This window comes from Monopterus albus, unplaced genomic scaffold (genome assembly GCF_001952655.1).
Source record: "Monopterus albus unplaced genomic scaffold, M_albus_1.0 scaffold20.1, whole genome shotgun sequence".
In the NCBI taxonomy this organism is placed as follows: Eukaryota; Metazoa; Chordata; class Actinopteri; order Synbranchiformes; family Synbranchidae; genus Monopterus; species Monopterus albus.
Window position 1 is genome coordinate 3,562,927 of NW_018127900.1, and position 12,249 is coordinate 3,575,175.

Genomic DNA, 12,249 nt, shown 5'->3' on the forward strand with positions numbered 1-12,249 from the left:
ACACAAATGGGAAGTGTTGAGTAAGTTACAAACAGTGCGGAACGGGGCTGCTTTAATCAGAAAACGATCTGAGAACACTATTATGAAAAACTGACTGGTAGAATATTATGCAAGCACATCAACTCTCCTGACTCTACATTTACATCATTTACATTTGGAACAAGAAATGTAAGGTTTCACTCAGCCAAACAAAAGGGCTGAATGTCAGTATTTCACCTCAGGCAGAAACCCAACTCCAATACTGTGTTCCAGATAAAAAGTAGTCACTAGAGGCACTAAAACATCATGTGCTTGCTTTCACGCTCTACAATCAATCCATAACGGATGGCACCATAAATTGCTCAACTTCTAGTGCTCAGTGTATTTACAAGAAAAGAAAAAGGGTATTAAGAGTCCAGGCAAGGGAGGTGAAAAGAAAAAGAGAACAGATTTCGTCATCCTTTGCTGTGGTTGCAGCCTATACTAACTTCTAAATCAAACGTGTCATCTGTGGGACCACAGTGTTTTTCCAACCACAATAACGTCCCACCAGAGTAGCTCTGACCCAATCCAGAAAATCTTCTTTAGAAAAAAACCCTAATGTGCTCTGTCCAAATTTGGTAGTACCTTCGCTGGTGGTCCTTAGGTGCCTTTGTGTGTGTGTGTGTGTGTGTGTGCGTGCTCGCATGTCTGTGCATGGATGTTTTTCATCTTATTAGGAGGGTAGGTTGGGCGAGCCATTAAAATATGAACTGCACCTGTCATGTGCCTATAGTGCACAGAAAAACAACAAATTATTATAATTATAAAAAGCAATACATTTTCCCGTGTCACTAAGGTGCCTGTGGGAGAAGAAACAGCACTGATGTATCCCTCTCTTAAGGCTCCCTTTAAGGACTGGAGGCCTCGCGTTGCATTTGGTCTGTTTACGTACCTCCACCTCAGCATCCCTCATCTGTGCTTATTAAACAGTTTCCTCGACTGCTAAGCATTTCCAGGAATAACAGGATGCAGGCCGTATAGCCACTTCTAAAAACACTAACAGGTCTGACGTCTGTACACAAATGTCAGGCTGTGCAAGAAAGGTGTGATTCTACTGGAGGTAAAAATAAACATGCTTTTTGCATCCTTGGTGTACACAGCTGTTTGTATAAACAGGTAATGTTGAGAAACAAAATTATGGTAGAACAAGTTTTATAATGAAAAAGGAAAACAGTGTAAATCGGCACATTTGTGTAATTTAGATTTGAGATTTTAAGCAAAAGCGGCTCATTTATTATTAGAAGGTCAAAACACCTCATCCGCATACATGGAGAGAAGGGGGGGGGGTGTAGTAAAAGTAAATCATAACAAAACGGTGTTTGTTACTTTACTAATATTAGCAGTGCTAAAATAAATTAACATAATATGATTTTAATTCATTATGTAAAACACATCACTAAAACGGCCGTTATATATGTATTCTAATATGATAAGTTGCAAAGAACAGCTTTAAAAAGTTGGTTGTTGTTTTGGTATAGAGTTTTTAATGCAGTTTTCCAATTCAAGACCCTATGATAGCTACTGAAGTTAGTATGGGCTGCAGCCCATTGTGGGTTTCATGTGGCAATAGAGCAACTAGTCAAATGAAATTCTGCAGCCTTTTCAGGCTATGGCAGGGCATACATTGCTTACCTCCAAGTTCTTTTACGTTCAGGATGGCATTTGGAAATGGCACTGCTTTGATGCTGAAACCTGGGAGGGGAAAAATGAAAATCCATAACTGTGATGACAAAGAAATTGTGTTTGTGTGAGTGTGTGTATAGCACATGTTAGGAGCGATGAGAGTCAACTTTTAGGAATGTTGGCTGGAACGCTTTTCAACTGTGAGAAAATGGCTAACAAAATCTGACTTAAAAAATCCATTTTATCATTTAGTCTCCCCAGGATATTTGGTGTACCTTTTCCAAAGCAACAGCTGGTGAACACAAAGATGATTGTCAACATATTGTGTTGCAAAAACAAAAGAAAATAACACTTTGTGTGGTCTGGGTTAGTAAAAAACAAGGAAAGCTAAACACATTGTTTTGTTCTATGCCAGTGGAGGACTGAACTAAAGTGCTACCATGTATTATGTGGTTTGTTTCTTCGGTTGCTTATGATGGGACATGCAAAAGAAAACAACTGAAGGAGGTGATTTAATGTTGTTCAAATTAAACTAGGTTGTCTTGATGGGAGTTCCTTTCCTGGTAATCTTCACAAAGAGAAGGAGAGGCGGGAGACTACCGACGATGACTTTCTTCACATTTACACAAACTCCTAAATATGGATTTTAAGCACGTTACAACAAACGATGACACAGGAAGAGAAGGGAGCCACAGGAGACTTCCCTCAACTTGTGCTTCATGATCTTCCCTCTGTAGACGATGCAGCCAGTGCCGAGAGCAGAGAAATTTACTAAAAGATTTCTCTGCTAATTGACATATTTAATCTATGAAGGCCTACTTGGTGGTAGGAAATACAGGTGTTCCCTCCACTGAACCACCCTGTCACAGAAATGCACACACCAGCAGTGACAGGCAGCCCAGTGGGGCATTATTTTATATTTAGCTTCTGCTGGTGAAAGTGAACAATGGCTAAATCTGAAATGGGATTTCTGCAAAAGCTCAAAGCTGACTGCTGACAAAGCCAGGAGAGGAAAGAGGAACGTCAGTGTCCTTGAGGGATGGCACTGTGTATATGAAGAGCAGAGTGTTGACTATCAGGCGCATGATGTCCTAACCCTAAAGCCTCCTCTTCTGGACATACTTAACACCAGCCTCCCACTTGACAAGAAGAAAGAAGCTGAGTTTTAGCTAGAAAGATACAGCAGAGTGTTTCTGGCAAGAGCGCTGGGGCTCTGAAAGACATACTGAAGACATGCTTCCCCCTATTGGCGAGCAGTAATAGCTGGGCAGTGTTCATCTAACTGTGATTCTAATCCGAAGGACAACATGGCATTTCAGAAGCTTGGCTAGCTTGCAAAAAAAATGTGTGATGTGTATATCTGTGGAGGTTACATGCTTGTGTTTACACATTTTTACTCTGAAAAAAGCCCCTCATTGCCGCTGAGCCACAAGTTATGTGAACATACCTGTTGTAGGAATGACGCCGTCGCTGCCCTCACTACAGAGCCGTGAGAGCAGGCTGGTCTTTCCAGCACCTGTCAGGCCAATGCACACCACATCATACTCTGGTCTTGGCGCTGGGGGTCCTTTACAGCACAGCGCCCGGAAACACTGAAATGAAACAAATAAACATTACAGCCTCCTGATGCAACAGTAAAACCCATTACATGTCACAAATGGGTCTAGTTTATGAAACACTTTCAGATTCAGTTTGTGCAAGAGAAGCAACCATGTTCCACCAGAAAGGAAAAAAATGACAATGACAAAGAAGAAAAACACAAACTGTTTTACTTGTTTGATTTGATGTAATAGTGATACTGATTGCTTCATTTGATTTTGATTCAATTCAGTCGTTTGTTACAATTCATTTACTTCAGAAAAATGACACTGCTACACAAAGTGCTAGTCAGATTCTTGGGAGTATGTTTTTCTACATTCAACAAATGAGAAATGCTGTTGTTACCTGAAGTATAATATCAGCTCAAGTTCACATTATAGACTAAACCTCGAACTTCTTCGCAAAGCATGGCTCACATTAGCAGGGGCTTCTTGTCAAGCTCAGAAGGTCTGAGTGGTTTTATAAGTCAAAGGTAGCTCTAACGGACAACGCCGATCGTGTTACAATGATCGGACACCAAAATTGCTAAATCCTGACTCTAGTTAGCCTTTGTTGATATCATTAGCCTAGTGGTCTGGTCGCTACTTAGTAAAAGCCTACATGAAAAAAAAGACGTGAAAGTGAAATAGGAGTGGCAGATGCATGCGTTTAAGCACTGTTGTCTGCAGCGTCTGTGTGTGTGTGTGTGGACCCTGTCTGATTGGGCCCTTATGGCAACCAGAGGCAGACTTGTCACTCCATGAATCACAGCCTGGGACCAAGGGCCTGCTGTGAGACCTTAAGGGGAAAATGCAGCGTGAACCGTGAATGTGATCTTTAAACGTCTGTGGAGAGATCAGTATCCAACACTAAAAAAGAGATCTCTTTTATTAGCAAGACAGGAACCAGTCTGGACAAAGCAGGAAAAACACACACACACACACACAGTCACTGTCTCCCATCTACTAGATCACATTACAGGTAGAAGAACATCACCATAAACTTGCTTAGAGCTCATGCCAGGGGACGACCCTGTTCAACACACTGCTACTCTGTTCAATCAAAGATTTAGAAGGGGAAAGAAAGTGTACATAAGATGCTGCACATTTGCGCACACATTCTATAGGAATGCTTGAGCATGCCATTAAAAAGTATGTCAGTGGGGAGAAGATGATATAAGCAAATGAGAGAATAAACAAATATCCCATATCAAAAGATTCGATCAAAACTAACTGTAGCTGACTCCTTGTCTTGAGATTACTGATCCAAACTGAACAACAACTTTTCTTAAGACTAGCCATGCTTACTATGAGATATAGCCACTGCTTCTTTCAAACTGGAGGGGAACAAGAAAGCGGAAAACAGCCTCAATTCTACCACAGACCCCCCGACATAAGTGACCACCAGGGTCAGTTTTCAGAGCCATGCCAAAACAGAGCTGCTGTTTGATGGAGATGTGGGGAATCTGCTTCAATAGAACCAGACGTCGGCTGGGCAACCCGACCCCCCCGACCCCTCGACTCCTTGGTGAACCCATCAGTCTGCTTAAACAGGAAACATTCTCCTCTTCCAGAAAAACGGTAAGATCAGAAACACACGCATGTCAGATGGGGGAGCACATGTAAAAACCTGGTTTGATGAGGTCATTCTATTCTCTTTCTTGCTCTCTTCTCCCCTTGCTGCTGCATCTACCTCCGACCTACTTTCCCTGAAGCTACATGTAAACATTTCTGTAGAAGGTGGAATCTGGCCTTCAGCTGTCAGTCCTCCAAGCTGACAGCTGATCTTTTAGAAAAAGCAAGGGGTTAAGATAAGGAGAGACAGAAGAACTGGAGTAAGTTGCTATCAGTTGGATGCTATTAATTCACATCATTATAATATTATTACATAGCAAAAAAGGTGGCTGCCTCATTGGTGTTATGGGAGCAGAAAGACTGGACAACTCACAGCACCTTTTTTTATTTATTTATTTATTCTTTCAAGCATGTAAAGACAGTTGATATACCAACACATATAATTTTACACATATCCAACAAATGCTAATCCAATATCAATTTGCTTATACCTAGTACATGCTTGAATGGAGTAGGAAGAAGTCAGACTTATCCAGTCCTACCCCATGACATCATCTTACCATCATTGGTTTGCAAGCAGTATCTCTACATAAATAATTATCTTCTACACCACACAAGTAATATACTAAAAAAATTATAACAACTTGAATGCAGAGCAAACACCAGATTGTCTGCATCTTCCATTTACTTTCATATTAGAACTGAGCAGTAATGCTGCCATTTTGCTTTTTTTGGGACACAGCCATCTTGGGTGAATAAACCTTGTTGTAATTGTCAATGGACAAAAGCTACCGGGGGTTCTGTGCTTAACATTCAGTGCAAGCAGCCATGTTGGGACCGCTTAGTCCATACTGTGTGAACATAAATGCTGCAGGTTCTGGCCATGTAGAAAAGCTGACTAAATCATGAGGTGTGAGTTACCTCAATGTACGAGATTAAGTAATGTCCAAATTGTTAACAGTCTGAAATTCACAGTCTGCCCAGCTATGTGACAGTGGTATTGATTTTCATAAGTCCTGAAAAGAAAGCAAACAGGTATATTTCCAAAAATGTCAAACTATTCCCTTATAAATAAATACATGAGTATGACTTAGCAGCAATAGTATTGCCTACACTGATGCCTAAACAATCAAGACAAACTCCTCTGGGCTCCCCTGTTAGTCAGTGGCATCGTCAACGTTACCTGTCTTAACCATTGGCATTTGGTTCCTGACAGGCTAAATCCTGTGGTTAAGGGCGTGACCAGGCTGAACAAACAGGTCTGTTACCAGGTTAACCTGGTTCAAATTTCTAGTGGGGAAAATCTGTGTGGGGCTAAATTTGAGACTCACTTAAACCTGTAATTATGTTAAGGGTCACTGAACATGGTGCCAGATCAACATCAAGGAAACAGGCTGTTAGAGAGTATACAAAATGTTTTTGCTGCCCATATGGTAGTGTCATCAGCAAACAAAACCACTTTGACAATTTCAGAAACCTTACATATATCATTAATGTATAGTATAAATAATTTAGGTCCCAAAACAGAACCCTGAGGCACTCCACATACAATATCCAGCTCACTCGATTGGTATTCACCCAACTTCACAAATTGACGCCTCTGTGTCAAATAACTTCTAATCCATCTCAGAACCATTCCTCTGATCCCATATTTTTCTAACTTGTCCATTAATAATTCATGATTGATTGTGTCAAATGCTTTTTTTAGGTCAATAAATATTCCTATCGTGTATTTCTTCTCATCCATAGCACTTGTAATGTCCTCCATCAGGTCGGTAATGGCCAACGATGCTGATCGGTTCAACCTAAAACCATACTGGCAATCAGAAAGGATTTTATGTTTGTCAATAAATGTATCTAATCTGTTACTAAAGAGTTTTTCCAGAATTTTTGAAAATTGTGACAACAGAGAAACCGGTCTATAATTTGTGAAGTTGTGCTTATCACCAGATTTATACAGTGGAATAACCTTTGCTATTTTCATATTTTTGGGGAACCGCCCAAGTCAAAACGACATGTTAAAAATATGGGTTAATGGTTTGCATATCCCCTCAATTACCCATTTAACAGTTTACCTCCATGTACAGTGCAGGTTTCACAACAGTTACCAAAGGAGCATCTGGGCCCCTAAACCTGGGGTCCTCATGTACACAGTGGCCTCTTTGAGAGAGAGACAGGAGCTCCCACCTCTGGCCCTCTTTGACAGCACAAGATTGACGAGGAGAGTTTGGTCAAAAGGCTCACGAGAGAAAAATAAATATGTCCAAAGGGCTTTTCTTACCTCGTGACCCGCCCCTCCCCTGTCATCCACACACTTAGTGAACTGAGAGTCAGAGTGCTGTGTCACTGAGACTGCAAATGAGACTGTCTTATGATGACTACCCCCATAAATCACCAAGATGTCCAGATGAAACAGCTGAAAATAAACTGGAACTTTAATGTGGCATAAACAGTTCCACAAATGTTGCTGGAGTCATTTACTGTATATTCACACATTGTGGAAGTTAACTGATACCCTATAAAAATATTCTCACATGTCCTGTCACACAGAAAATCATACACCCATGGAGGCTTATCACCCATACTTCCTTGTTTATTAAGGCTACTATTAAACTACTATTTATCCAAATGTGCACTAAAAGGGGTCCAATCTTTAAGAAAAACAAATAAAACCTTGCAGCTCCTTGCCAAAACACTTTCCATAACAAGTCTGCCATTCCTAGACTCTATTGATTTGAAACCTCTTTTAGAATTGGACATGTTTTAATTGTGCCTCTTCAAAGACCTGTCGAGACATTACCTCACTGTTGTTGTGAAAGCTGATTAGCTAGGCTTTACGTAAATGAGAAACACTGGTGAATATAAATATTGCTAAAGACATAGCCAGGTTGCAGTTCTCCAGATTAACTGTCTCCTTAAAAGATGCATGCAGAAAGAATAAAACAAAACTTCCCCTCGGCCTCCAGTTTGAAAAAGACGTCAAGACATTTAATGGGCACATAACTGGGCCTCCTGGCAGTGGACCAGAGCTAACAAGAACAGAAGCTGAAGACACTACCAGTGGCTGTGTAAGGATAGGGCAGCTTCATAACTACAAATGCTGAACTTAACAGTCTCATGTAAATGATGGCAGTGTCCATATTCAGAATTTAAAAGGGGCATGAAAGGAAACAATCAGTGCAGCTACCTTTCTCCAGTGTTTTCCTTCAAGCAGTTGTCGAAGTCATACCACATGCACAGCATGCAGCCTAACAAACACTATCGTGGAGCATCTGTTGACTGGCATACTATTCACATGTGGCATATTTGTGGATATTTGGACAGTACATAAAAGCAAAAAGATCAAGGCACAGAAATTCAGCCACAAAAAGGGGAGGGGTTCAGTTGGAGTTGAACATTTCTAAGGAAAACTCTTTTGACAGTGAGTCATAAGTCATCACGTTGCAAATTCACCTGACGTAGTTGGACAGAACAGGAGCCAGGTTCCTTTTAGAAAACCACTTGGTATTTTTAGAGGTAATAAACATGGGTTAGAGGGAAGCCGCTACCACCACAGCAGACTAGTTCAGGTTTCACTCTCATACTCTCTGGCTGCTGTCGAGACACCACAGGGAAGGAAAATGGGCAGAGGCATAAATGCATGTTCCAAACTGAGACACCACAACAAGATTACACTGTCTTTGGACTACATTCTCTTTGATTCAGCTGCACAACTACTAAAAACTGCGGATGTCAAAGGATACGGGCAGCATATGGCCTACAAACAATCCTGTTGGGCATTTTGATCGTCCCAACCTGCAAAAATGATGTGCTGCATGTACATTTATTTTGATTTTTTTTCTGCTTAGGAACATACATATAAATTCTACTAGTAATAGAACAAGTACTATTTCTGCACAGTGCTAAAACATCAAAACAGATGTGGAAAATCAACTACTGCTGTTGCTGAAATACTCAGGACAACCACAGAGAATAATTAATCTAATGTCTTATCCAGGAAAGGTTAACAGCCGCTCTGGATCATGAGGATCATTACACAGTATTGTGTTTATCCAGATGTTTGACTAGCATTATCCACAGTTAACAAATTCCACACTTATTACACACAACGTCTTTGATAGATAACATCAATGACATTTCACAAAGATATAGTAGAAAGTGCAAAGATTTACCTCCATGGACACTTCAGCAGTGATTTATTACAAATTTGTTTAAAAAAATATATGGTCTTATACCGGTATAGTGCTTTTCTCTGCATTGCAGCACACTCAAAGTGCTTTCACACTTTTTGGCCATTCACCCATTTGCACTCTCAAGCACTCACACACTGGTGACATCACCAAGAGTAAATGGGGGTTCAGTGTCTTGCTCAAGGACACTTCGACATGTGGACTGGACAAGCTGGGAACTGAACCACTAATCTTCCAATTAGGAGACAGCGTGCTCTACCTCCTGAACCACAGCCGCCCCCCTATATTAGACTGAATGATGGGAGAGAAATGTATAAACTGTGCTGAGAGAATTTGTAACTAATGGTGCGGCCATACAAAACAATGTGAAATAGTTTGAAGTGGAGGAAGCAATCAAAACACACAATGCTTGGCATGTCACAAAGTATGGCCTGCAAAGGTAATTTAGCAAAAGGAAAAACATTATTGGAATATTGAGAACATCGATTATTATTAATAACCAATGACTGGCTCCTCTCATTGGCATCAATGGAAATCTCCAACAGCAGGCACATAAAACATGAACAAAATCATACAGGATCAACATCTTGTTGAAAACAATCCACTCAGAGAGTTCACCAAGACTCCTGCATGAAAAAGAAAATAATTATAGAGCTCTGATTTATAGGGAGCAAATGCTTGATGATTGAGTCACCTGAACTGGATCTTGACCAAATTTCTCACTTTGGCAAAAAAGTAGTTCTTAATCTGGAAACTATGGCTGGCTAAAGGAAGTCTGTTGCCAGGCTGTCATAGCCTAATTCACAAGTACACTTTGTTTAGCATAAGCCTCAGACACACAAACCATGTGCACTTAAAATAAAAACCAACACAGATGTTCATGTCCTTGCTCAACACACCTGTGGAACAGCACACTTACTCTCGAAAGGCAGTTTGCACATCAACTGATATGCTTGAACTGTTTGCACTCGGTCCACCCATGGTGCTAATGACTCTAATAATGCCTGTTAAAACTGCGGTATCACATTTACCTCTAGGCATTTCCAATAGCTAAGCTCACAAAAAGCAAACCCTGACTTCCTCCTTGACTACTAATGTACACAAGCTTGATTTCCTGACAACAGTTCAGCTAGCAAAGGAAAGAAGAGAGGAGGAAGAGAAAAGGGAAAGGACATCCGAGACACTGGCCTCTGGGAGTCACAGCCACTGTAGACAGACGGGACATGGACAGGCAAACAAGCAGTTTTTATTTTTTCTAGATCAAGTGTCGGGACAACACTTGTGTGCAGAGCTCACTCCTGACCTTTAGAAATGACAGCCCTTTATATGGGTGTCCCGACAAGGGAGCAGCGCTAACAGATATGTGTGTAATACACACCGACCACAGTCATAACACAGGCCTGCAAAAGCAGGGGTAAGCAGAGTGCGGGAGTGGAGGAGAGCATGCAGGAAGGCAGTCGGTCACGAATGGAAGAGAGGGTAGAGGGGAGCAGGAGAGCAGGGGAGGTGTGTGGGTAAGGGGGGGATAGAAGGGGCACATTCATTCATCCTCATTCATCTTCTCCCCCCTTCAGTTGTTGTTATTTGCAGCTTTGAAGCTAGATGGGGGGTGCACAGTGGGACACAGAGTGGTTCAGTACAGTGAGGGAAGGGGATGTGTGGGGAGCGCTGCATGCCATTCTCGTTAAGGGGTGAGAGAGACATGCTAGACACACAAGGCTGCTCGCTAGACTCTTCCCATGCTTAGTTGTTACCGCGCCAACCACAGACAACTTCAGTCCTGGGTTCCCGCCACACCTCACAATCCTTTATTCTACCTCATAACATAACACATATACATTCTCCTCCCTGAGGGTGCAGGGCAAGATGGTGCCAGGGGCACAATGCTTGGCACTACAGACATGATTGACTGGTTTCTTAAAACCCTAACTGCAAGATAAAACAAACAAAAAGTAGATTTGGCACTGAGCACTGTGACATGATTTCAGCTGGAGGAGCGGGTGATGAAATACAAGATTTACTGCACTTCAAAAAATGATGGCCAACTAAGGACACTAAACAGGTGCCATTCATTACCCCCGCATCAGAAATAGATCCCTGTGCAAACACACACCCACACACACACTGAAAGGGTACACTGGAACATTTGGGGGATACGTGTCACTCCCATTCCGTGCCTTGACAATGCATATCTACAAACCCCATTTCCAGAAAAGTTAGGACATTTTCCAAAATGTAATAAAAACTAAAATCTGTGATTTGTTAATTCACTCGAACCTTTATTTAACCCACAAACTAGAAAGACAAGGTGTTCAGTGTTTTCACTGAACAACTTAATTGCATTTTGTAAATATAAATTTAGAATTTGATGCCTGCAACACACAAAAGTTGGGACAGAGGCTAAATAAGACAAAAGTTTATAGAATATTCCAGTAACACTGTTATACAAGATTCCAAAATTAGCAGGTTATTTAGCAACAGGAAAGGGCATCATGGTTGGGTATGAAAGGAGCATCCACCAAAGGCTGAGTCTTTGCAATCAAGGATGGGCCATGACTCACCACCTTGTACTAAACGACATAGGAGAATTGTCAATCACTTCAAAATGAATATTTCAAAGTGTACGATTGCAAACAATTCAGGTCTTTCACCATCTACAGTACATAATATTGTATTGAAAAAAAATCCATGGAATCCAGGGACATCTCAGTGCATAAAGGCTAAGGGCAAAAACCACTGTTGAATGTGGGAGATCTTCGCGCCCTCAGGAGGCATTGGTAGGTATGAAAAACTGTCATGCTACTGTGATGAATATAGATAGCCACATGGGCTCAGGAGGACTTTGGAACACCGTTGTCACTTAATACAGTCTGACGCTGCATCCAGAAATGCAACCTGAAACTATTATGTAAGGAGGAAGCCATACAGCAATTCAGTGCAGAAAGGCCACTGAGTTCTCTGGGCCCGAGGTCATCTCAGATGCACCAAGAAAAAGTAGAAATGTGTTCAGTGGTCAGACGAGTCCACATTTCAACTTATTTCCAGGAGAAACGGCCATTGGGTTTTCTGTGCCAAAGATGAAAAAGACCAGACTGTTATCAGCAAAAAAAGTGCAAAAGCCAGCATCTGTGATGATATTGGGGTGCATCAGTGCCCATGGCATGGGTCAATGCAGAGGTGTATTTTGGGATTTTAGAGAAACATACACTCCCACCAAGGCAACGTCTTTTCCTGAGAAGTCTGTGGATATTTCAGTAGGACAA

The 12,249-nt window shown here is 41.4% G+C and overlaps 1 protein-coding gene across 2 annotated transcripts in view; it reads right to left on the reverse strand.

The window, feature by feature from the left end:
* LOC109956547 (ADP-ribosylation factor-like protein 15) overlaps positions 1-12,249 on the reverse strand; it is a 107,237-nt gene that overhangs the window by 66,310 nt on the left and 28,678 nt on the right. For both annotated transcript variants that reach the window (XM_020593763.1, XM_020593762.1), the window contains exons 2-3: positions 3,092-3,236; positions 1,654-1,713 (exon numbers count right to left, since the gene is read on the reverse strand). In XM_020593763.1, coding sequence (XP_020449419.1) covers positions 1,654-1,713; positions 3,092-3,236 — 205 coding nt within the window. The remainder of the gene's footprint in view (positions 1-1,653; positions 1,714-3,091; positions 3,237-12,249) is intronic.